Consider the following 26,886-nt stretch of genomic DNA (forward strand, 5'->3'; position numbering starts at 1 on the left):
TGCTGTTTTGCGTTTCACTGCTGCCTATATCTGTTGCTCTCCGTAAAACTCGTGGGTACTCTGTGGGGCCTCCGGGTATCGAAACTATTCGATTACCCATCTGCTTTACGTGGATGATCTGAAGCTGTATAGTGCTGATAAAGATCATCTACAAGCGGCCCTCAACATCGTAGCAGAGTACACACGAGATGTCGGAATGTCTTTTGGGTTGGACAAGTGTGCGGTCGTACATCTGGCGAGGAGTAAGTGCTCTGATACTGGTGATGATGTCGAGTTAGTGGATGGGAGCGTCTTAAGACAATTAGACGCCGGGGAGTTGTATAGATATCTAGGAATGGAAGAGCACCGCATGTATGCGGTCTCTGAAGTCCGAGCAACTCTCTAGAGCGAGTATGTTAGGAGACTCCGGAAAATTTGGTCCTCCAAACTTTCTGGCAAAAACAAAGTCTCAGCTACTAATATGCTCGCTGTCCCAGTCTTACTATACACTTTCGGTGTCCTGAAATGGGCCCGAAAGGATTTACGAGATCTCGACATCAAAACCCGTAAGATCATCAATATGAATCGGAGCATGCACCCCAATTCATCAGTCGCCAGATTATACCTCTCCCGGTCCATCGGTGGGAGAGGTTTGCAGAGTTTGGAGCGGCTTCACGACCGTTTGATCCTGGGTCTAACATACGAAGTTGTCAATTTCACTGCAGACGAGGATGACTTTCTTATGCAAATTGTACATAAACATGAAAATGCGCATAAGGGGTCATTCTTGTATAAGGCAGCAATATATGCGGCAAGAACCCTTGGTCTTGGAGAAATAAACGCTCTTATGGAACTCCGAAAGGAGGAATTTAAGAGCGTCATCAGGAACGCCGAGGAAAAACTACTCCTTGGCGAACTGATGGACAAGTCCATGCACAGCGTGTTCTTTAAACACGTGCGTGATCATGGCTTGTCCACCCAGCTGACGTTTTCCTTCTTAAAGTCAGCTGGCCTGATGTCCGAGACTGAAGGGTTCATATTTGCCTGCCAAGATGGTGTCATTAACACTCTTGAGTACCGTAGCAAGGTGCTCCAGGTGCAGCTTCCGGACACGTCCTGTAGGAGGTGTAGACAACATCCGGAGACGTTTATGCACCTTTTGTCGGCATGTCCAGTGCGGGCGAGAGGTGCATATATCCAGCGTCACAATGCTGCCCTGAGAGTACTGTACTACTATCTTCGTCATTGCTACGGTATTGACGTGACACCAGTGCTGCCTTATTTGCCAGGAGATATTCCCCAGGTTGTTGAGAATGACAGTTGCAAAATTTATTGGAACATGCCATTTGCAACAACCCGGCGGATAGATCACAACAAACCTGATATTGTGCTCTTCGACAAGGCCACTCGTGACATTTATGTCATTGAGTTCTCGGCCCCGGCTGAATACAACATCTCAGCCAAAGAAGAGCACAAAAGACAAATATATCAGGATCTCCGTTTGAAATTGGCAAACTTTACCCAGGTTACCGTGTCAAGACTTGTCGTCCTGATTGTTGGCGTCCTAGGGGGATGAAACAGTCTTTTGTATCCTCACTTGCCAAAGTTCCAGCTTGTTCATCAAAAGCTGAGTTCTTGGCAGTTAGGATGCAGAAGGCTGTTATACTTGGTTCTCTCCGTCTCTTAAGGGAAATTACTTTGGCCTGCTGTGATCACTAACCGCCTTGTTGTGCGGAGTGGTCCAGCAGTAACGGATGGAGCTCAGGCTGGGCCCTCGGAGAATCGGACTCCGGGGATAACCCCCCTGAGCATTTAATAGCAAAATAATAATAATAATAATAATAATAATTAGTGTTGATATTAACGATATTTAAAGTAGATATGATGATCGTAATCTAAGTTAATTAATAAGATAGAAACTTAAGGTATAAGAAACTTGGTGTAATAAGACAACCCCTACCCTAATATATATATATATATATATATATATATATATATATATATATATATATATATATATATATATATTTTTTCAGTTTTTTATATTGTAGATATACATGTAAAAAGCAATAAGTATAAGTGTATTTCGAGATAAGTTTAGTTGTATGTATTAGTGTAAGCGTCAAGCGAAGTACGAATTGTAATAGTTGAGTATATATGTGTGACGTATGGAGGGGAGACGTGAGGTCGGAGGTTTCGAGCCAACATTTTTGTAACTCACTTCTCCTTGAGAGCCCAGAACTGTATAATCTACCCTCTGTAATTCAAATCATAATCTTATATTTAAATGTTTAGTCAATAAATGAAACAAGTATATTTTACACGATTTAATAACCAAATAACAAGTCGTTCAGTATAATTAATTTAAATTCAAATTTCCTTTTCCCGCACTGGAACCGAGTATTTTAATACTCCCGGGCGAAAAAACGACGGTAGGTAACGCTCGAGTCAATAAAACAATTCGCAACTAGATGGAGGCATAACAAGGTAAGTCTGGTTTGAGCAGACATTTATCTGATAATTTACTAATATGGATAAGTTATTATGATTCTGAAATCACCAGACATCTCACCATTTAACAGTTTCTTTTAATAAATTGGACAAAAAAAAATAAGATAAAATTCTAATTTAAATTATTTGAACATTTTCACAAGTGAATTTTTTTGACTTTCTTTATAATTATTTATCTTTATTAAGAAAAATCATAAAAATTATTGTCTCAGTTTCGTAAAGTGTTTGGCTAATTGACCGGTGAATTGTGTAATGTGTAAAATGAATTAAATGAATCACTCGCACACTGTGCAATGTTATAACTTCATCTAGCGTTGTTGACCATTTTTATTTTACATAAAGTAAATCTTTAGCCCGGGAATATTGAAATACTTAGTCTCAGTGTGAGACAAAAAAATTTTGAATAAAATTGAAAACATAATTTGTTTTTGGTCCGAATGATGTCATTGGTTATTGATTAATTATTTCAATTGATTAACTAATGATATTTAGGATCAGTTTTTCAGACAATGTTTGTTTTTTTTTTTTTTGTTAAAATAGAGTTCTCAAGTGGCACAAACATTTTTTTGCGAATGTTTTGTCAAATTTAAGTTTACAATTATTAATTTTTGTCTTCTTTTTGAGTAAAATTTTTCATAAAGTAAACATTTTTTTTTCATACGCTAGGGGTTTTTACCATGTTATTAACAAAAAAAAAATCATTGATTTTCATAGCTGGAAGTAAAAAAAGCCATTCGGTATCCGAAATGGAAGAAGATTTCAGTTTATTTAATTTCTGTGGACAATACGAATGCAAAAGTAAAATTTCTTAAAATTGATTCTAAGGTTGATATTTCACATGCCTAAAGTTAAAAGGGCGTTTATTTTTTTTTATTGCCAATCGAGTAGTAGACACATTCTACGCTTAAAATTGAAAAAAAAAAAAAAAAAAAAATTACAAAAGTAAAAGAGCGTATGTCTTTAATTATACGCCTTTTTACTTTTAAGAATTCGAAATTTTGGTGACCTAAAGATGAAAGAGCGTATAATTTTTTTTTCGGCCAGTTTACAAAAGAACATCTTCGTAGTTTAAAAATGTAAAAGAAAATACGTTCTGTGGTAGTAGCGGCGTAAATTCTCAATTATACAATTTTTTAAAGTTAAAAAAGAAAATATATTCAAAAAACAATAAAGTACGCGTAACTTAATTATTTACGTAGTTTTTACTTTGAATTAATTACCTAATTTTTACGTAATTTGTTTTTGATTGATTTATTTTCTATTTTTTTATATCAAACTTTGTACATGGGGCTGTTATTTAAGTATAACTTGTCTTGTGAAACTATTATTCAACATTTGGAATCAAAATTACAATTTTTTTTATACGCCCTTTTACCTTTAAGTAGTACTTTTCTTAAAGCTGAAAGGGCGTATGTCTTAAGATATACGTCCTTTCAGCTTTAGGATACCAAATTTTTTTTTCACAGATTTTTACGTTTCAAACAATTTCAAACCGAATGGCAAACAAAAATTTTTTTATACGTCCTTTCAGCACAAATCCCTATTAACCCTTAGCTATAAGCCCTTTTACCTTTAGGCACGCGATTTTTTGATTTAGAAAAACATGTAAATTGTGGCTGAATTTCCCAGCTTTCAGATGCATTTTACAGAAATCGAATATCTTGACGCGTTCAAAAGTTATTTGAAGGAGAAATAGTGAGAGTATAAAATTTTCTAATTTTCAAAATTAAAAAACGTTGTAATTTCTAAACTAATCGAGCAGCTAAGCTCATATTTGAATTTGACCCTCGTAATAGTCTATAGAATCAGTATGTTGAGTTTCATTAGGATCGCTTAAGAATTGTTGATGCTATCATCGTGACAATCCGCGTTATATCGTATAGAAATATATGTACATACATTTATCAACTTTTGAACCATATGTATTTTCTGACTCAGTTCGTCGAGTTAAGTCGGAATACAGCAAAATTTTTCAAAAGTTTCGTCATGAGAACCAATGCAATAGTCAGATTTCTATGAAATCTACTAAAAAGTCAGTTTCAACAAAAAAACTTAATTTTTTCAATGAGCTTCAACTTCTGTTTTTCTTTACCACACCTCCCGTACATCTATTCATTTCAAACATATATAAACGCTAGTAGATCTATTCTATTTAGAGTAACGAATATTTTACTTTAAGTCTATAAGGCTTTTTTTTTTGAGAAAAATAAATTAATCATTTGCATTATTAAATATATTTTTTGTCAATTTATTAATTTACAATTATTTGTACAAATATTTTTTTTAAGTTTACTTAATTAGTTATGAAAAAATAAAATTAAAATACTTATTCTATTATCCATAATTGTAGCTTAATTCAGGGCAAGTCACAGCAATCCAACTAATCAAATATTTAACTTTTTCAGTGTGTTCGTTTGAACTATTATAATGACTAATCGCTTCCAATAAACAATTTGGAATATATTTCAAAACATATGCAGGCCATTCAAGTCTAAAAAAGGCAACACATTGATCACTAAAATTTTCAATTGTTAATAAATTTTCTGCTAATAATTTTTGTATAAATCTTCCATATCTTCTCCAAATTGTGGCATCATAAGCTTGCATTAGAAGTTTTATATTTCTAGGACTTAATAGTCCTGATAACAACTCATTAATATTTTTATACAACTTCCACAACTTTATAAAATTATTTTCTATGTTAGTTGTCATTAATTGTTCTTTAAAAACTATTATATGTATAGCATAATCAATACTTAATACAGATAAAACTTTTTTAGTTGACATCACTAATTCATTGTTTCCCAATATTATTGATTGTACATTGTCAATGATAAATAAAATTTTTTCTTCAGTTAATATAGACCACCTTCCATTTTGTTCCATTAATTCCCACATTGAATTACGTACATCATTAATTACTGCAGTTGAAGAAGGAAATCTTGGGTCATATTTACTCTTTTGCACTTTCTTTGAGTCTTCGTCTGAATCGAATGATTTTTATTTACAAATTCTTCATACATATCTTTGGACGTAGTTACACCATTGATATAAGATTCAATCCACTGATTTATTCGTTCCATTGCCATTTTTATAGCAATTTTGATGCACATATTTTTTACAGATTCTAAAATATCTTCAGCTAATAAAGATTCTATAGAATTTTTTATCCTTGTTTCACACATAGTAGGAATTTTTTTTTTACATTCATTACTAATTTCGTGTGTAACAACTGTTATATGCTGAAACAATTCATCTGTGGCAACGATTTGTTCACTTGGCTTCTTACTGATTTGTATTTTCCATGTTTTGTAACTTTTTTCTTTGATTGGCGTTATTATAAATTTGCAAATATATTTAACACAAGTTGAAGCGACTCTTTCAGAAACAAAATCAACCGTTTTTTTTATTGAGCGTGGTTGGCTATGAAAAAGGCATTTTCTAGTTGTAACTCTAAAGTTATTGTTCTTGCAGCATGTGTTGGTTTAGATAATTGGCTAGAGACCGGTGTAATGTGCCGATTGGCATTATTACCGCTATGTATACTTGAATTTCCAGCTGTTAATAAAACTTTGAATTCCGTTAAAAATTCACAACTAATAAATAAAGCTCTATCGTCAATTATTTTCATTCCATCCAAAATTATATTATATCCAGTAACATTTTTTGACGTTTTATCCGTAAATTTCGATGTTTCAATTGATTTACTAATAGTTAAAAATGGTTTCGTCTCCATTTCTACACTATTGTAATTTGAATACCAGTTATAATAAAGTTCTTTCGGAAAATTTGGAAGATCAAAGAGCCAACCAATGCAGAATGTTATCAACAATGATGTTTCTTGATTTAACGAATTGTATGCTGTACGATATAGACAATAAAGTATTTTACATAGTTTCAAATAATATGGTAAATGAAATGCTACTGAATCCATCATAGCAAGATATTGAACCAGCCACGGAATAGTTAGCGAAAGTTTACCATTTTTCATAGAATTTGATAGACATTCTTGTAAATCCAATGGTGGGAGGGTCTAAAATAAAATTTTAATCAAACAAAATAATTTTTAGAAAATAATAAAATTTTTTAATAATAAAAAAGAATAGATGAAAACTTACGCGACTTCGCAAAGCAATCTGTGTATTTATTGCTTCTAATGTTTTAACTTCTGACCGAAATGGCAATGATATAATAAAACCTAAGAATTTTGCCATTACTCTGAGACTTGACAAACAAATAATATAATTTTGCTTGGTGCTTTCATCCACTGAATTTTCTAAAATTATATTGAATAATTAGTCACTTTTAGATGTTTGAAAAAAAAAAAAAAAAAAAAAAAAAAAAATACTATTTGTACTCACCTTTCGTATCGATATCGCTACATGCAAATTGTGTTTCATTTAACTCTATAATTTCTTGAACAAAACAATTTTGCAAAATAACATTAAATTTTGGATTAAACGATGCTGAAATAAAATCTCTATAAAATTCTTGAACGCCAAGAAATTCAGGTTCCGGAACTGGTCCCTTTGATGAGGTTGGAGTAACTAACCGTTCCTTTAATTGTTTCAGTTTTTCTGGGTCTAAACCTTTCAAGTGTTTTAAAACATTTGAAGTTTGGTCATCATCCAGTTGTTCCTGCTGAATAATTATGTATAATAAGTATGGTTACACGAAGTTATTAAATTAAATTTTTAAAAAATATAACGATAAAAGAATTTAAAGTATTGCCTTTTGTTTAATTTGCATAGATGATATTAACAATTGAGATTTCAGCAATCGCGCTATATGATAATAGTTAATAACATCATGATGCATTGATAACAATGTATTTATTTTCCTTTCTAATGCTGTATGAAAAGACCAATTTGGTAATAAATGATTATCTTCCCATGTCTTTAAAATTTCATAGAATAAATCACGTTGTTTTCTAAACGTAGAGAATGCTAAAGATGAAGGAAAATTTTCTCGATTATCGGTGTCCATTTGGAAACAAACATTTGTCTGCAATGTGCTGAAATAAAATTTAAATAAGTTTTTTTAATTACTACATGTATAAATAGTATTGTTATTGTTTAATTTATCGCACTTACCTCGCGTCATTATATGGTTTACATTGTTTAGAACGTAAACATTTAATTGAGTATAACTCTTTCAAATATTCTCGAAGTGCTGGTTGAAATGCTACTACCAATGTATTATCATAGAGCAACTTTAAAGCTGCTCGATCTGATACCGATAATAAACTTTTTCCATAAAAAGAGTTGTTGTTGCAAAATAAATACAATTATGAGCTGTGTCAAGGTAATTTGGTTCATCTTGAGTAAGTTCAATTTTCTTTTTGTCGACCAATTCAGAAGTTGACAATTCTGAATCATCGACATTTTTTTGATACTCCTTGTTGCAACTTGTTTCATTTGTATCTTCAACGATATCAGAAACTCCTAAATTTTTTTTTAATCTATCTAGTGAATCAGAATTATTGCTTCCTGAGTTTAGATGAGTTATTTGACTTTCATTTTCATCCACTAATGATTTATATTGAAATGTAAGTAAAGAAATAATAAAATATAATTCTGACATAGGATTTAAAATCAAATTTTTACATAGAAGAGATGCATAAAGTTTTGCTAAGATGTTTAGCACTTCAATATTATCAACAAATTCTAATTGAGGAACGACAAATGAAGATGGTTTAAGAGATTTAATTACACATTTCACTTCCTGACTATTTCCTTCTGTAAAAGCATCAACTTTTGGTTGTTTTTGTCTTTCCAACTTTAATAATTCTCTTTCAGTTTCAAAAGATACTATTTCATTTGATTTATCATTCGGTTGTGTTTCTAGAAATTGTGGGTTAACTATTCGTGGTCTACTCACTGCACCAAAAACTTCCTCTTGATTTGCTAAAATAAGATTATTGGTATAATAAACGTATTCTAAAACAAATATTGATTTGAATGATTTGTTACCTGTATCAGACGAAAGATTCAATTTTGTTGGCTTAATACGGCGCCTTGATTTAGATTTATTTCCAGTATTTTCTGTTAATGATTGATTTTGCAAAGGCTCTGGTTCATGGGTAGATTGTGATTTCAAAACCTGATCTTTCGAACTGTTTTTTTTATTATTTCTTTTAGAATTACTTTTTTCTGGAGCAATAAAATCTCCGAGACAAATACTACGACTATGATCATTTTTTTTCTGATCAGTATTTTGCTTAGATTGAGAACTTTTACTTTTATCAGTTCGAGTAGCTCTTTGTCTTACAGCGACATAACTTTTTTTTTTAGATGCTAATGGTACATAACCGGTATACAAAGGTGAAACAGGACTGCAAGGGTTAACACTTGTATCTATAGATGTGTTAGAATGAACAGAGTCATTTATTGTGGGCTGTCTTACGTGTGGAGATGAGTCAAATGTGGTTTGGCGATTGACGGAAAATTCAGGGTTACCAAAAGAATGATCGTCATTGCTCCATTGTGGACGGCTATGTTTAATGATTGGACTAAAAGATTGGGATAATTCATTAAAACTAGACATACAATCAACAGTATGCCTAGGTTCCGATTTATCAGTGATGTTCAAGTTAGTAGAATCAGCAGATTGTGTTATATGATGAATAGTTTTCACTGGTGTACTCGTCAGTTGAATATTGTTACTTATATTTGCAATTTTGGTGTCAGGAGAGAAACATCCCAGTGAACTATTTTGATTATCTATACTCACTGATGATAATTTCAATTGTTTGCTATGTTCTAAGCTTATATTACTTCTGGTTCTGTTAACACTCTCGTTTTGTTTTGATGGTGTGCTTGGGATATTTTTTTTAACTTGATTTTCTACAGTATTATGAATATCAACATCTAGTGTCCTAGAAAATATTTTTTTTAAATTAATTATTTAAAAGAGAAAAATAATCAACAATCGAGTTATAAATAAACATCAATAATTTTAATTTACCCTTGACATTGTTTTCTTAAATAATCGAGAAAATATAAGATAAATTCGGTAGGTGTTGAAGTAATTTGCGCGTTGTTGGAAAAATTAATCTGTAAACAAAAAATAATGAATAAATAAACACACGGGGATAGATTATAACCTCGAAATTTGTTGCGAAATAAAAATAAACACTAAAAACAAATTTAAATTACCTCATTGTTATTTGCAGATAGCCACTCCAAAATTTCATCAATGGAAATTTCAGATTTTAATATTTTATTTAAAACATCCATTGTTATTATCAATATTACGACATATTATAATAAAATAATATTTATAAAAAATCACAATTATTGTAAATGTTAATTAAAAAAATTTCGAGAATTTTTAAATATTAACAGATATCACTGTATCACTCTATAAAAAACAATAATAATATTAATAATCACTATTATATGTTTCAACAAATATTAATCTACTAGTTGCAATTTAAGATTAACGCAAGCATGGAACAGGTGGGAAGTTCGTATAATTTCGTGTAATCTCGTAGATAACCGAAGAAACCCGAGGACATCCGATGTAATTATCTTTTCTAGATTATACCATACTATATCTAAATTTAAGATATCAACGAATAAATAAAAATTTTAAACTTTCAGTGAAGGACATTAAAATAATTGGAAAATTTTATAATATACATATTAGAATAAAATTTTTATAAAAATATTTGGAAATTTATAAAAATTTTAAGAATAAACCACAGTGAATTTATTTTCAGAAATTCAATTTCTCTAATTACGTTTCAAATAAATTTTTTAATCAAATAAAATAACGTTTTCAAAAAAGAACATGACTCACTATTGTGTGATATTACCCAATTTTTAAATTAAAAAAAAAAATAAAATAAAATAAAATAAAATTTCTGAAAATACATTACTAAAAGCTTATCCTTAAAATACCTTTGTAAAAAAAAAAAAAAAAAGGTATCAATGAGATCCTATGGGTGAGACATATACCACCGAAAATTGGAATTTATACAATTATTTCAGAAATGAATAAGTTAAATTTATATTTTTTAAAAAATATTGAGTTTTTTCACGTTTTCCCTCATCAATTCAATTTTATATTTAATATTATATGCTTTTTCAATAATTATTAATTATTGCAGAGCGTGGACTAAATATTTATTTACACGAATTATTATCTATTTGTAGATAGATGAACTTTTTTTTATCTACGCGGTAACAGAAAAAATTATTTCTTCAGCTATAAAAATGTTTATTTTTAAAGTTTGAGAACAAGCTTTTTATTTTTTATCAACTATAAAATATAACGCCTTTGATATAAAAATTTATTCTATCATTTTACTTTTCAGTAATTTTATTGTTTTAGTTTTAAATATTCAACCAAATTAAGAAAAGACATCTATCTTTCATTATTTATATAATATTTTGCTTAAAAAAATATTTTTTTACGAATAAAATCATTACTAAAACCTTTAATTAGTAACAAAAAAACAAACCTTATTACAATTATCATGAAAAAATATATCAAAAGAACTTAATAAATGCTTTTTAAATTATACAATCGATTTTAAAGACTATACCAATAATTTATCACTTGCATAAAAAAGATGAACATTATTTCCTTTGAATTCACGTAAGAATAATGTTTAACAATTTTTCATCTAAAATAAAAATACAATTTTTATTTTACTTGTCATGGATGTTTACGAACATTGTTTTAAAATTTAATTATTGAGTACAAATATAAAATTATTTCTAATTATTTTTATGTCAAATCAAGAAATCATAATAGAATTCATTTAAAGAAAAAAAAAATGAATTTACATTAAACAAGGGGGTAGCTTGCTGACGATGCAATTCCACATTGGTTGTTCTTATTACGAGACATCTTAATGTATCCTTTTTCACCCCATACTTCTGCCCAACTGTTCTTGACTAACCAGTAATCTGTTCCGTTTTCATCAGTACCGTAACCGACAACTAGAACTCCGTGATCTAATTCTTCACTAGAACATTCTTCTTCATCGTAAACACCTGAAAAAGATATACATTATTAGTGAATGACGATATAATACAATTGAAATTACATTAACCATCATTATTACCTTCAGAATAAAATTGGAAAGATCGACGAGAAGCATCAATAGCTACAGAAACAGGACCAATAGTAGCAACTGCTTTTTTCAAACTTTCTTCATCACCTTGAGGGATATCAACGTATCCAACATCTTCAGCACCAGTGTTTCGAGGATTATAACGACACTTGTCGTCTTCTGCTTCATAAGGATACGTTTTTTCAGTATCAATTCCTTTGTTATCTTTGATGTATTGGAAAGCTTGATCCATTAAACCACCGTTGCAACCATTGTTACCATATTTTCCAGAACAATCAACCAAATTTTGTTCACTCAATGAAGTAAGAACACCAGTCTTTCTGAAATGTTGTCCTTCCAAAGCACCTGTCTGTCAAAAACATAATAAATAATATTAGAAATAATGATAATTTTTTATTGTAATAAGAATAAAATTATGTCTTACTGTAGAGAAAGCCCAGCAAGAACCACAATGGCCTTGATCTTTTACTGGTGTAACGGCTCCTTTCTGTCTCCAATCAACGGATTTTGGAAGTTCAACATGTTCTGGTGGAATGAATGTAGCTCCACGGGTAAGACCTCCACTTCTTTGTAAAGTAGATCTTAAATTTCTATCAATTGTTTTGTTGAATCCATTCATCATTCTAATAAAATCATGATGAAGCTGATTTATGAAAAAGTAAAAATTTAATTTAATTATTTTTACGTTAATTTTAAATATTCAATAATTCTATCAAATATCTTTAATATCTTTAATAAATACCATATCTCCAAATTTGTTAATAGCAAGTTTGTATGAGACTAATCCCTTTTCATATTTGGCATTGTGTTGAGCAATCTTATGTTTATTGTCCATGTAAATTTTCATCCTGAAACCTTCTTCGACATCATTTTCATATTGTTTCTTATGTTGGATCTAAAATAAATGGAAAAATAAATTTTAAAAAATTTCTATAAAAATTATAACGATGAATATAATAATTAAAAAAAAATTAATAATAATCTTTAAAAAAACTATAACACTATACCTTGAAAGTATTCCACTCTTCCTTTACAAGATCATAAACTGAGATGGCTTGAATGGTACCAATCAGTACCATGGATATGAGTAATAAAATTTTCATGGCTAAGTATTTTGCAGAAAATTAATTATAAACAAACTAAATCTGAAATTAAAAGAAAAGAAAAAATTAGTGATTTGATTTGAATGATGTAACATCATCATAATTTACAGTTACTACCAATAGAAATTATGAAACATCATTATGTTCTAAGTTTCTTTGTTGTTGTACGAATGACGCATTTAACTTTAGATTCATTAAATATCTTAAAAAATTGTTTTTTTTTTTTTAAGTTTTTAAAAATTTTTTATTATACTTAATCAATGTTAATAAATAACAATACACCAAGTGATAAGAAATTAATTATAAAACCGATTAAAGTTTATTTATAAATCAATAATGAAAAAAACAAGACGCTTTATTGATTAATTCGAAAATTAAAGATCTAACTAAAAAGTTTTATGAAATAAATTTGTTTAAAAAAAATACTAATTATTTATTTTGAAAAGTTTGTTAAAAAAATAATCGTTAAAAAATGATCAGTGCAATTTACCTCAATAATAAAAATGGAAGTATTTAAAATCCCAAATGAATCACCCACACAATCAGACCACTACTGAGAGCATCACGACACTGACGCTTTATTTATATGACTTGTAATGGTGTCTAAGTATTGATATTCTCACTACTTCGTAGTTGCTGCATTCGACTATATTGTTATAAGTGTATACTATAGCTTAAGTGAAGTATAGGGTGATCTGAACCAGAGAATAAAGAATAAAGAGTACAGAGTAAATGTTATGTGAGATGTCTGCCTCGACGGGCTAAATAGTAAATTCAAATAAATCTTAATCCTTATCTATTTTAACAAAATCCCAACTACATATATATACACAACCCATAAAAAATACTTCCTGGAAGTCTATCTATAGAAAATGAATCACCGCACCGTTTTTGTTATATACATTTACCAAGTTTCTTACATATAAGTATTCTGTAAAAAAAAAAAAAACAATTTCATATCGGTGTGCATTGTCCGCTATCATATCACGTGGATATTATGTTTCATTGGCAAATGACTACTCATCGTTCGATGTTTATTAATTGCTCATATGACTTACAATCAACATATGTTATCGTCTGTAACCCATATTTCATATTTTCATATCATTAATAAAGTCTTACTAAATTATAATTTTTATATTTATTAATAAATTAAAATTAAGCAATATCAAATTGAAAATCATTCCGAGGTTTGTTATTTTTATTTCGACTCAAAAACAAACGTTTTAGATGAGAAGGAATTGATACTACATATTTACACATAGCATTTGATTTATTTTTGTTTTCTGTGTTTATTATCGGTCAAGAAAGTTCTAAGCTACGATGTTTTTATGAAACCAATTTTTATGTCGTAGATAAATATATAACAGTAAAATGCTTTTATTTTACTGACTTTACGAACGGGATTAAAAATATCTACCGTTAAGTAATTTATGATTTAATGATGTGATGAGATTGAGCATTGTTCTACTGACTTCCCTTATTTGCTTTAAGAAAGTGGATAAGGTTTTGATGATACGAAAAACCCACAGTAAAATTTATTCTGTGAAATCTAATTATTTACAAAAAACATTTTTAGGGAAAATAGTTTTTTTTTTAAACATTCAAAATTTGTTAAATTTCATTTTTACTCCAATTAGTCAGAAAAATCAAATATTCTCACAATTCCTATCTTCTGGCAAGGTTGTGGGTTTGTTTATGCACATAGTTTTATGACTAATTATAATTATTTAACAATCATGACGTTCTTTTAGATCAATAGTTGGTAAGAAATCTATACAATAAGATTTAATTTTTCAAGAATTGAAATGGAAAACTAAGTCGTCAATACTGACTATTGACTAATTAATTATATAATTATCAACGACATTTCAGAAACTGAATAATCATTTTTTTTTGTTAAAGTATGAAAAAAACAATGTTTGAATGCTTTTGCGGAGAACGCTATTTAAAACAGAAATTATACGAATCTTTTTGATTCATAAAAATTAATTTTGTAAGAATAAATTTTGTATCCCACAAGGATATTTCGGGTAATTATTTACAAGTGGGGTCAACCCCATTTTGAGCCATAACTAGGTGAAAAATTAACATTTTCAAAATTTTTTTTTATTCTGCTGGTTTTTACGGCGCATTGATGATAAAAAATGTCATAAAAGAAAAAATAAAGATGTTTTTGCATAAAATTTCTATTTTATCTTTTATTGATATATTTTTTTTTTTGAAAAATATATAAAAGGAACGAACATTTAAAAAAAAAAGTTCAATATCAAAATTTTCTAAAAAATTTATAAATTTTTTTGGAAATTTGTTAAAATTGTGATAATCAACTTTTTTCTTTTTTTAATTGTTTATTTTTTATGTATTTAAATATATATATATATATATATATATATATATATATATATATATATATATATATATATATATATATATATATATATATATATATATCAATAAAATCAAATAAAAACTGTCTTCAAAAAAATGAAAATGAAAATGGTTGACCCCACTCGTAAATATTTACCAAATTTCGAATTATATTTAAACCTATACTAAGTACATGAGTTACTGTTGATCTCTTCATTATTCGTATAGTGATAAATTTTTTCGGTTCTCGCCCTGATAGCCACCTTACCTATAACTTACTGTCAATCTACGTCCGCAATTTGAAGCAAACTTGACGGAAAGAGTTGGCAAAGCGAGCGATTACCTATTAGTTACCTATAACTTACTCTGCAAATAGACGTCAAAACTTGCTGTACAAGTATTTCCTTCAAATTGTAGTAAAGTTGAAAGGAAATTTAACTACAAGTTTGATTGTTAACTTGTATTCAAGTTGCGGCCGTAGATTTCTGTCAATTTGCTTACAACTGTTGTTGAGTGAAGAATTACCGCCAACTTGATGTATAACTTAACCGTAACTGCTGGAAGTCAACACTTACTGAGAAAGCGCTGGCTATCAGGATCTATACAGACTATCGCTCACTTACTTCCACTCACGTAAAATATCGAAAGTACCCAACTTCAAGCATTTTTTATAAAAAAAAATTAATATCGCTTGCTTATGTTATTTTTGATAAAAAAAATTCACAACATTTATAACTTCAATTGAATATTCTCAGTTTTTTAAAAAGTTTTAAAAAAAGTATGGTTGTTATTCAATAAAATGTTCACTCTAACTATGATCAGGATAGGGAATACATGTTAGATGTGCGATTTTTAATTGCTAATATTTCGAAAATTAGCGCTGCAAGGACTATTAAAAAAAATTTATTCGTATAGACACTTAAAAGTACGTGTACTAAAAAAAATTGTAGAATATTGTAAGAAAAGTGATTTTTCACTGTATCTCTTTAAATCCATCAAATTACGTGAATGTGTAAAGGCCTCGATAGTTCATACACTGAAAAAAAATTAACTTGAATCAAGAGTAAAATTCTTGAGCCAATAAAATAATTATGAAGAAGCTGATTGTCTTGAATCAAGTAAAATTTACTTAAACCAAGTAAACTTTCTTAGTTTAAGAATTTTTCTACACTGATAGAAAAACAATCTTGATTCAAGAAACTTTTTTTCTTCAAAATTTGAACTCTTGAAACTAGATATAGATATATTTCTTTCAAGAATTTTTGTCTCTTGATTCAAGATAGGCGATAACATTGATTCAAGATGTTACCGACTTGTGTTAAGAATGGCTTTTTTTTGAGTTATTAATTTACTTATTTACAAGAAATAATTTTTTTTCGGTATAAAAATTAAAGTCTATTTAGTTTTTGAAATATACTTTGATGAATTATTTTAAGTTTTTTAAACGATAATGTTATTTTGGTTGAAAAACTAAATGTATCGATTGAAGATAATATAGCTCTTAAGCCAAGAAAATCTAAATCAAGACAAGAAATTCTTAAAGCAAAATAATCATTTGTCTTCCAAAATAAATTCTTAGATCAAGAAAATATCTCAAGAAGAAATTATTCTTGGTCTAAAAAAAATTTCTTGTTTCAAGAATTTATTCTTTTGACTTAAAAAAATCATTTTCTTCAAAATGATATTCTTGGTTCAAGAGTTTGGCTCTTGAGTCAAGTCAATTTTTTTATCAGTGTATACATGACCGGACATAAATATTATCTAGATCAAAACATATCAGGTCACATAAAAAAAAAATTATTTATGCACCTATCAAGCCGTATCAAAAAATTTTTTTATGAGTAATAGACATTGAGAGGAAAACGGGAGTAATATAAGATATATACATAATCATATAACGCAGTGAAAAATAAAATAAGGGAATTTAAAGGATATTAAGAAAGAGATATGTATGTCTATAACTTTTAAAAAAGAAGCGAATTAAATTTTAAGTATCATGGTATGCAATGAATCCTATTTTCTTCTAACGAGATGTAAGATACTATTTTTTACGAGTGTGAATTCAGCCAACATCCGACAATTGAAAACTTTAACAATCGATATCTTCATGAAAATATCAATTAGCACAATTTTACAAAGTGATAATGGCATGTATTTGAATTGCTTGTATATGGGAGCATTTTTAAAAAAATTAATAAAATCCGTTATTTAAGCTGCAATATAAGAATTAAACTTTTGTTTGGAAATATTGGAAATACACGTTTTTCAAAATCGATGAAATTCAACTATTTTTAAGTTATTTCCTTCATTTTCAGCAGAATTTTTTTTTATTTTACATCCGAAATGGCTAGAATCGATATGTAGCTTTCACGACTAAAAAGTCGAAGAAAAAAAAATTGAATTTTTTCATACTTCCTTACGGCATTTGTAACGTGACATAATGCCGACAGCTTTTCCATGGAATTAAAACAATCAACAAACCCATGATTGTCCCCGAAATAACCGTTCGGCTACCCTTAAAAATAAAAATTCACCAAAAACAGAAAAAAAAATCTGAAAAGTGGTTGACCAGCAGGTCATCCCAGTAACTTCCCGTTTTTCGAACTTGGAACGCTTGAAAGCTACACTGCAAAAAATTTCCAATGAATTTTACTATTGTGTAGTCTGCGCATACGTTTGCTATGGGAACTTGTAAATTTTGTACCAGTTTTCTTATAGTCCGGTGTTACTATGCACACATAGTAAAATTCATTGAAAATTTTTTACAGTATACACATTGATTCTGGCCATTTCAAGAGTAATATGAAAAAATGCTGCTGAAAATGAAGGAAAAAACTTAAAAATAGTTGATTTTCATCGATTATGAAAAACATGTATTTCCAATATTTCCAAGCAAAAATTTAATTTTTAAATTGCAACTTAAATAACGGATTTAATGAATTTTTAAAAAAATGCTCTTACAGGCAATTCAAATACACGCCGTTATCACTTTGAAAAATTTTACTAATTGATATTCTTATGAAGATATCTATTTTTAAAGTTTTCAATTGTCGGATGTCGGCTGAATTCACCCTCATTATTTTTTAACGTGTCTTCTACATAATAAAATTGTAAATTTTTAATATTATTTTGCAAGAAGGTTAGCGCAACTCTCAGGCCATTTTATTTTCCTTAATGTGAAAAGATGCTTCTTTCTTCTCTGAAATTAAAGTTTTATCAAAAATTCGATTTTTATAAATAAAATTTATGATTTGTATTAAAAAATAATTTTCACTCAGAAAACTCGAAGATCTACTTGAGGGTATATTTTTGAGAGCTTTAAACTTAAAAATATGGGTAAATTTTAGGGGTGGCTGGTAAGATTAACCCTGTTCTCCGTATCTATCTATTGAAGAAGAAGAAAAAAAAATAATATATTTTACAATGTTGTACAGGGTAGAAGTACCGTTTGTGGCCACTGTACCGTTTATGGCCATTTATTGTTCAAATAAACGATAGAAATGAATTTATATTAATAAACCATTACAAAGTTAATTTGTTTTAATATTAATTTTTTAAAACTCAACCAAAACATGGTTATAATATTATAATTTTTTATTATAAATTAATTTAAATGTCAACTGGACAAAAACGGTGGAACGGTGGCCAAAAATGGTACTTTTACCCTATATCAAAGATATCAAATTTAAAATGAATTTTATTGTTCAAATAATTGCAAGTTTGATAAATTTACCGCGTGTCATGCGCGCTCATAAAATCAATGGGCCGGCTCGACTGTTCAGTGCGGTGGTGTCAAGAAAGGACGTACTTATCGTCACTATTTCTTGGCAAAAATTGTTAATTTCGGGAGTGAAACTAATTTGTTTAAATTCACCAGCCATGTAAATACAAGCCACATAATGCCAGCCCGAGAAAACATGGATTTGTGTACAGACAAAGTGCTGTCAAAAGGCAGAATACTTCAAGAACTGACAAAAGCTGTCAAACTGGTGAGTATATATGTATATAGTAACGTGTGTTATTCGTCTGAATGTCGTCAAGGCCGTAACATATACATATATACACTCTTACACATATAGTCGATTTTAAAAAACTTCATGAAAGTGAAAGAAAATTATATTATTCATACATCTAGCTTTTTGTTACTTTTTTCAAAACAATTTTTTTAAACAGTGAAGTCTTAAGCTTTTTCGTACTCTAACTTTAAATTCCCACCATTTCCTACAAAAAAGTAATGGAGGGGCTCGTCCGATGCCGTGTATTTTATAACTTGAATTTTAACAATTAAATTTCAGACTTCTCGTAATAGAAGTTGTAGAGACTCCACTGTATTGTTTTTCATCCGTTAACTTTATCAGATGATTTAAGATGTCATTATCATTGTTGTTGTATTGATTTAGAATTTTGCCAATACTACTTTCCACTTAGCCTAAAATCTATTATAAGTTATGCAATTTTTTCTAAATTTGCATTATCTATTTTAACAGTTAATAACTGTCTTACATTTCATTGTCATTAATTAAGCATACAATCTCAATAAATAGAATACATATTTCTATAAAATAAAAAAAAATTCTGTGTGTTGAAATGTGAGTCACTGTATTTTTATAAAAACATTTCTATTAATAATTAAAATTGCTTATTTTATCAACAATAAAATTTCTTGTTCAGGTTTATGCCCAAAGTTTGCATGGTACAGTTGTATTAGATGGTGATTCTTGGCTAGTTTACTGGTTAGACCGTGCTCTACGTCATGGTTTACGAGTTGAAAAACATGGTTATTGGGGTATGGTTCGTGAACTTAGTCATCATGATACAATTGTTGTAATTCACGCTTTACAAAGTGTTTTAACATCTATTGGCAAAGGTATTATTATTATTATTATTATTATTATTATTATTATTATTATTATTATTATTATTATTATTATTATTATTATTATTATTATGACAATTATCAGCTTCGTTATTATTTTGAATAATAATTATTGAATACATTATTATATTTCAATGTTCTGTTTTAGGTCGTGCTTGGCTTTATCACACTCTCAGTGAAAGTATTTTTGAGAGTTATTTAGCATGTTTTCTCCGAGATATAAACATATTAAAGAAACAGTATTTTCCTCATGCTCTTGTTCGTGATACTGATAAAACTCATCAGTTAATAAACCTTTTAGCTGGTTTAGAGAATGTATCATTTACTTTGGAACTGGTAAGTTCATCTTTGTTTTAATAACTTAGACCAATCTTATCAAAATATCATGTTATTTAATGACACTGACGTTGACAGATATAAAAATTTTTTTTAGATATTTATAGCAATTAAATTATTATAAAAAACATTAAATTAAAAAGTTTCATATGTAAAAATTAATAAAAATTACAAGTGAAAATTTTTAGAAGCATTTTTTTTATTGTAATTGATTTATTAAAAAAATTTTTTAAATTAACAGCTGATTGCTAACTTCAGTATTATTGTTATTTATCAAGTTAATCGAATTAATATTTCAATTTTTTTTTTTATCATATTCTCTATTTTTCATACAAAATTTTATTTTTATTAATTAACCTACTTTTCGGATGTTTGATGCCAGAAATAATACACATTAATTATTAATATTAATTGTATCACAAAAATATTCATTTATTTTGAAAAGTTTTTTTTTATTGTTCAAATTTGTTTATCAACTGAATACTATTCATTTAATCCAGTAAAATAAAAGATTGACCTTTGAACTATATTTTTTTTTTCACCTCTATCTATCTTTGAATATGAATGCCAATATCACCCTTCCCCCGTGGTTACATTTATCAGTGTAGTTAGTAAAAATCGTTTATATATACATTTATGTGAAAGTTGGGACTTTCATAATTTTTAAAACAATGGGTTATCGTTTTCCATTATGATTATAATTTTTTATTATGGTAGTGGAAATATTTGGTACTTATCTAATATTTTTTAAATATTTTTTTTTCAGGATGTAACGTATTTAGATATTTGCAATTACATGCCACAGCGGCCTATGAGTGGGTCACCATCAGGAACAGCTCTATCATTACATTTAAGGTCGTCAAGTGTCACTTCAAGTCTTGCTTCTCCTGGTGACAGTGGTGTTGCTTTGGATAGTGATATAGATATGTCCAATGAAACAGATGCGAGCAGTTATAAAGAAGTAAAATATTCAATTTTATATTTTTTAAAGTCTTTTTTTCAACACAACTAATCATTTTTTACATCAGTTTAAATTTTTATTTATTTATTATTTGTTTAATTATTTATTGATACAATGATGCTTAATTTTTGTATAGCTACAGTCACTGTACACTACTTATAAAACATTTACGTACTGATGTACAAATAGCTTTTTAACGTCACATTGTGTACTAAAAAGTAAACAATATATTAACAAATAAATCCTTTAAGGATGAACAACATAAAAACTTTAAACTTACATACTATTTGCTATTTTGTTTAAGGAGGACTCATCAATAGACGATGTTCCTAAGTACAGAAATAAGTATAAACCCATAACGTTTAATTGTATCCAGGATAACAAAAACTTAGATCGTTCATTTTCATCAAGTGACTCAAGTGAAGATGGAAAACTACCAGTACATTCTAAATTTAAACATGCAATTGTGACCAACAGCGACATTGTTAATCAAAATATTGTGACCAGTAAGCTTGATGACAATAAGATAAACTGTTCTAGTTTAGAAACTCTTACAGATTACCATCTATACAGCAAAAGTTTAAATGCATTACGATTGGATAAAGCAAATAATGCTTATGATAATTCAGGAAAAGATTATATTAAACGTAATAGTTACTATGGAGATGGTAGTTATAGTTTCAAGAAAAATATAGATTCACGTAACTCATATGTTATAAACAATGATACTAATTTACTGGAACTTAGTATGACAATTTCTGATTGTGACTGTTGTGCTGAAACTCCTTATAGTATCTTAAATACGATTAATATGACAGATACAAGTATTTTATCATCTTCTGGCATAGAGAGTGTTGTCCATCGGAGACAGCGTAAAAAGAAACGTAGCGAAACTAAGAAGCGTGTGAGTTTTCATGAAGATATTTTTAAAACAATGAAATTGGACGATGATGAAAATTTTTCAGATTTTTCTATGAGTTTTACACCTGTTGATTCTGTGCAAAAAAAAGATGCGCAGAAAGGAAGATATAGTTGGTGTGCTAATGGAGATGCACCTTACGTTCAAAAAAGTATCAATACCAGAAATGCGTACTCAGATTATTATTCATCGTCTTATAATGGTACTTTCAATCGTAATAGTGAATGTAAAATATGCAAAAACTGTAGATGCACATGTGGCCCATCAATACTAGAACGTGGAGTTCCAGAAGGACAAGAGGACCCTGGTAAAAATTTGAAGTCAACAATGGAAATCGAACTAGCTGATAATGAAGCACAAGAAGCTTATTTTGTTGAAAAAGAATATGGATGTATCGTTGAGGATCCAGTAGTAAAATCAGAAATGCCCCAGCTGATGAACACAAAAAAATATAATAATTCGAGCGATTGGTCAGATGTAGATAGCATGTTAACCTCTGCTGATTTTGAGGATAAGAAAACTTCTAGGCACTTAGCTTCGCCGGTGAAGAAATCGAATATGACTTCAATTTTACCTAGTGATAATGGAAAACTTTTATCTTCATCATCAATTCGACAAGCTTCCTCAAGTACATCATTACTTGGAAGATTTTTAAGATCAATTACTCAACGTAAATTTGAAGTTCAAAAGAACAAAAAAACATTAAAAAATAGTACTTTGTATATTAAGGGTATTAAAGTTGATTTAAACGCTTTTAAAGATTTTAATGAAGATCTAGAAAAAGAAGTGCAAGAAAATATTGTTGCGGAAAAACAAGAATTCAGCGGTGAAAAAATAAGTCTAAAACTTAGAGAAATCTTCAAACGTGATATTTACAGAGATAAAACGGAGGAATTATACAAAGTGTATAAAGTTCGAAGTTCATATATGACCAACGGTGATAGTCGACCAATGCTTACATTATTAACTGATAAAACACTCTATTTAACTGGTTTAAAATCTGACAATATCTATAGCAATCAATTTGTCATACCATATAATGAGTTAGATGTGATTATGATTGGACCAAATGCACAAACAATTTTAATATCTAACGCGGACTGTGAGATGCAGTATCTATTTTCTACAGGTTGTTCTAAGATAACTCATGAGATTATAACTCACCTGGAGATAGCTATGAGACGATCACCGTCAAAACCACGGTTACCAGCAGTCAAAGAGCTCAGTTATAAAGATATGCGAAATCTGAAGCACTCAATCATGTCTGAGACAGCTGTAAATCAAGAGGAAAAAATTAAACATTACAGTTTAATTTATATGGAAGATGATCACATATCACCTCCTAGTACTCCTTGTGGTCCAACAAAAGAAGGAGATCTGATGTTTCGACCGCATTCTTATCAATCATTACATCCTAACGCTCCAACACATCCTTGGGAAGCAGGTTATTTTGTTTTAAAAGGTGGAGTTGTCTATGTGTTTACAGATTCTAATCAGCGACTTCCAAAACGCGCTATTCCGTTAAAAGGTGGACTTTGTCAAGGCTGCAGACGAATTCCTAATTCTCATCGACCTCATACATTTGAAATACTTCTCAAACCAAATAAGTCATTTCAATTTGCTGCACCAGATGAATATGTTGCTTCTGAATGGTTACAAAGTTTTGTACAAAGTGCATCTGGATTATTTGATTGTTCAGAGCAAAAGAATCCTTTACCATGTAGTTTGGTTGCAACTACAAAGCATCTAGTAACTATAAAAGAAGTTTTTCCAGGTACTCAAAGAGGTCAGACACTTTCTTGTGCAACTGTAGAAGACTTGACAGCTTTTCGTGTACCCTTGGCACAGCAATCATGGTGTATTTTGGTAAATATTGATTGTATAATTTTTTTTTTTTATTTTGATTTAAAAATTGTATTTTTATTTTTATTCATGACTTTGATTTTTATCGATTTCTATTTCTACAATATACATACTTACAAAAAACTTCTTTTTATTCTAAGAATGCAGTAAAGTTTCTATAAATGTTACAAAATTGAAAAAAAAATTTTTTAATTTACTTTTCAACATATACTTTTATTCAGGAATTCGCTTGTAGAGAAGTTCATGAAAGTAGTGGAGACTGGGTAATTTACTTTACTAACTATGCTGAACTGTGTGCTTTTCAAGAAGTCTTAGAAACTTTATGGGCAAATACGAAAATGGTAAATCAATATATTTATCAATAAAAGCCAATAATTTGAATTTATATAATGATTGATATTTATTATTCTTTACTTAGGGCGAGTTCCCGATGGTAACTCTACCGCCAGAAAACAAATTACACCGGCGTTGTTCAGATGTTAGTAAGGATCTTGAGTGTGTTTGGCAACATTTATTACCCGTATCACCTAAATAAAATAGCTGAGTCACATAATCACTTATATTACTCTAAATGCAATAATGCTACAAAATAAAGTCTTGTTTGTTTGTTGTTAAACAAACAAGCCAAGAAGATCTTTATTCCGTAAACAACATTATCGCAACATTTTTCAAAATAATTATTTAAGATATGCTTGAGACACAAACAAAAGTAAAAATGAAATGAAAATACTATTTTATTTGACGATGATTATTATTCAATTTAATTGTGATTACTAATGATCACCCAAGTTAAATTGTAATTAGTTAATGATTGTGTTAAAAGAACAATGCCTGAACTTTGCAATAGTATGTTTCTATCGAGTACTCTTTTTAAAAAAGGCATTTAATGGAGATTTCTTATTCATTAATGTGCAATATATTAATTTTATAAATATAACTTGAATATCAGATTGCTAAACTTTATAAAACTCAAATTAAGTAGAGGTTTAAAAAAGTGTTAAAGTATTTGAAGGAGAGTTGCTCTTGAAAACCATATATATATATATATATATATATATATATATATATATATATATATATATATATATATATATATATATATATATATACAGTGTAATTCTATTTATTTAATTAAAGCTTTGAAAAATCATATTTGTTAATTTAAAGTGCAAGTAAAGATAATATCTTTGCACAATAATCAATTAATATTGGAAAAATAGTGCAATATAAATATATAGGTATATAAATATATTATTAATTGTATTAGCTTTATTAAATATATTATAAATATATCGTACATTAATTTATAATAGGGAAATTATTAAATAACGTAAAATCGTGAACGAGTTCATAATTAATCGTATGGCTGTCTAATATTATTATAATACAATTGATGTAAGAATGATCTAAGGTATATATTCATTCGGTATTTTATAAGTTTATTTATATATAATCTATGAGAGAGAAGGGGGCACGTTGAAATTTTTTTTTTCGAATTTATTTATTAATATTACTTCAAATGTAGTCAAGTGGCGAATAATTTTTAATACTCAACTCATTAATTTAGACTTTTACCTTTCATAATAAAACAATAATAACTTAATACTAAAAAAAAAAATAATATCAAATTGTATAAACACTAATGAAAATTAAATATGTTTTTTTACGTTGCTTGCGAAAGTTTGAAGTTTTAATGATTGTTAAATTATTTAGTTAAAACAAGACAATTTAAAATCGATTCGACTATTTACCCGAAGGAAATGATCGATTTTTCCCCAAGAAAGAATAAATAGTGTAATTCTTACTCACTGATTAAAGTTGAAATCGTTTCAGTCTAATTAGAATTTTTCTTGTTTATTGTAAACCTAAAAATACTTTACCAAGTTGACTGACTTCAATTTTTAATACAAGTGATATAAAATTAATTTATGCTATCATTTATGGCCGTCAATAGGTTTTCCATGCTCGGTATTTGATTTCAATTTGCCTTACCAATGTACCTTAGATAGATATTAATTTTATGTTGTTATAAATTCATGAAAATATTATTACTTTTCTCTTCTCAAGAGTGAAAAAATGTAAAGATCGAAGAATGAGTTATAAATGGATGATTACTTTAATTTTAAAATAGATACGTTATAAGTTTTTTTAATGCATGCAAGATAAAAGCTTAGGATAGATATCAGTTCATAACTTTATCTTCAATTTCGATTTTGCGCAAAAAGAAATGCTTGTTTATAGTTAAACATATATCAAAGTACCCCTTCTCTTCTAATATTTATTAAGAAAATCAGTTATTTGTGATCAAACATATACTCGAGAACATTGGTAAACATTACTTTCTTTATTTTTAATATTATAAAACTTTGAGTAACTAGTAAAAGTTTTAGTTTAGAATCCGATTTTTATTTTGTTAATGTTTTCGTAAGTATAAATTGACAGCTATAATACTGATCAATTTAGACTATTAAGTCATAATCGTTGTAAAGTTTTTTTATTTTTGTCTAAGTTATATATTGAAAGAATTTATTTTTGTGATTATAAGCGTAAATAAGGAATAAGTTTGAATGAAATTAAAGTAATTAAATGTAATAATACTTAAAAATTTTGAAATGTTTATTTCTTTACATGATAAATTATTTTTTATTTATTATGATTGATATTTGTTATATTTAATATTTCGTTGATTTACATTTTTTTTTACAAAAACTTTTTAATTAGACTATTATATTACTTAAAAAAGGAAACATTGTACTACTAAAATTGTAATTGATCTATCAATGAAGTATAGATTAGACATATAAACAATTGTATAATGCAGCTCTTATACGAATGTGATAGAATTAGGAGTATTAATAATAAAGAAAAAAATAATTTACATAC

At 28.4% G+C, this 26,886-nt stretch overlaps 3 protein-coding genes and 1 long non-coding RNA gene across 6 annotated transcripts; 1 reads left to right on the forward strand and 3 right to left on the reverse strand.

Moving 5' to 3' along the window:
- Positions 1-4,722: 4,722 nt before the first annotated feature.
- Dlt (codanin-1 like protein dlt) lies at positions 4,723-10,967 on the reverse strand. The gene is given in 11 exon segments (XM_074255497.1): positions 4,723-5,483; positions 5,486-5,923; positions 5,926-6,523; positions 6,609-6,766; positions 6,852-7,128; positions 7,222-7,504; positions 7,584-7,737; positions 7,740-8,396; positions 8,463-9,367; positions 9,457-9,545; positions 9,648-10,967. Coding segments are annotated over 11 exon segments (4,299 nt in total). The 5' UTR covers positions 9,729-10,967; the 3' UTR covers positions 4,723-4,824.
- Positions 10,968-11,114: 147 nt separating this feature from the next.
- Ctsl1 (cathepsin L) lies at positions 11,115-13,323 on the reverse strand. Its single transcript, XM_074255498.1, has 6 exons — positions 13,169-13,323; positions 12,583-12,720; positions 12,318-12,470; positions 12,000-12,218; positions 11,567-11,924; positions 11,115-11,495 (listed from the first exon to the last, which is right to left on the reverse strand). Exons 2-6 carry the CDS (start codon positions 12,676-12,678, stop codon positions 11,287-11,289), a joined length of 1,035 nt encoding a protein of 344 aa, XP_074111599.1. The 5' UTR covers positions 12,679-12,720; positions 13,169-13,323; the 3' UTR covers positions 11,115-11,286.
- A 5,501-nt stretch (positions 13,324-18,824) lies between these two features.
- Positions 18,825-26,885, forward strand: Prd1 (pleckstrin homology domain-containing protein pruning defect 1). Of its 3 annotated transcripts, none has more exons than XM_074253513.1 (7): positions 18,825-19,037; positions 19,720-19,915; positions 20,073-20,260; positions 21,027-21,221; positions 21,526-24,006; positions 24,225-24,344; positions 24,422-26,885. In XM_074253513.1, exons 1-7 carry the CDS (start codon positions 18,948-18,950, stop codon positions 24,536-24,538), a joined length of 3,387 nt encoding a protein of 1,128 aa, XP_074109614.1. In that variant the 5' UTR covers positions 18,825-18,947; the 3' UTR covers positions 24,539-26,885. The 3 variants fall into 3 exon arrangements, with proteins under 3 accessions (XP_074109614.1, XP_074109616.1, XP_074109615.1); XM_074253514.1 differs by lacking the exon at positions 18,825-19,037 and adding an exon at positions 19,097-19,637; XM_074253515.1 differs by lacking the exon at positions 19,720-19,915 and having other exon boundaries at positions 18,869-19,037.
- Positions 21,273-21,646, reverse strand: LOC141534268 (uncharacterized). The gene is made up of 2 exons (XR_012480395.1): positions 21,506-21,646; positions 21,273-21,432 (listed from the first exon to the last, which is right to left on the reverse strand). It is a non-coding gene; the product is annotated as an uncharacterized LOC141534268 (long non-coding RNA).
- Position 26,886: the final 1 nt, after the last annotated feature.

The sequence above is a fragment of the Cotesia typhae genome, unplaced genomic scaffold (assembly GCF_013202065.1).
Source record: "Cotesia typhae breed Kobodo isofemale line unplaced genomic scaffold, CoteBio_Ctyphae scaffold_13, whole genome shotgun sequence".
In the NCBI taxonomy this organism is placed as follows: domain Eukaryota; kingdom Metazoa; phylum Arthropoda; class Insecta; order Hymenoptera; family Braconidae; genus Cotesia; species Cotesia typhae.

Coding starts and splice junctions, on each gene's coding strand:
- Ctsl1 (XM_074255498.1), bottom strand. CDS start 12,678: ATGAAAATTTTATTACTCATATCCATGGTACTGATTGGTACCATTCAA. Junction 12,471..12,582: donor AAGAGTGGAATACTTTCAAG/GTATAGTGTTAT, acceptor CATTTATTTTAG/ATCCAACATAAGAAACAATA. Junction 11,925..11,999: donor CTTGCTGGGCTTTCTCTACA/GTAAGACATAAT, acceptor TGTTTTTGACAG/ACAGGTGCTTTGGAAGGACA.
- Prd1 (XM_074253513.1), top strand. CDS start 18,948: ATGCCAGCCCGAGAAAACATGGATTTGTGTACAGACAAAGTGCTGTCA. Junction 20,261..21,026: donor TATCATTTACTTTGGAACTG/GTAAGTTCATCT, acceptor TTTTTTTTTCAG/GATGTAACGTATTTAGATAT. Junction 21,222..21,525: donor ATGCGAGCAGTTATAAAGAA/GTAAAATATTCA, acceptor ATTTTGTTTAAG/GAGGACTCATCAATAGACGA.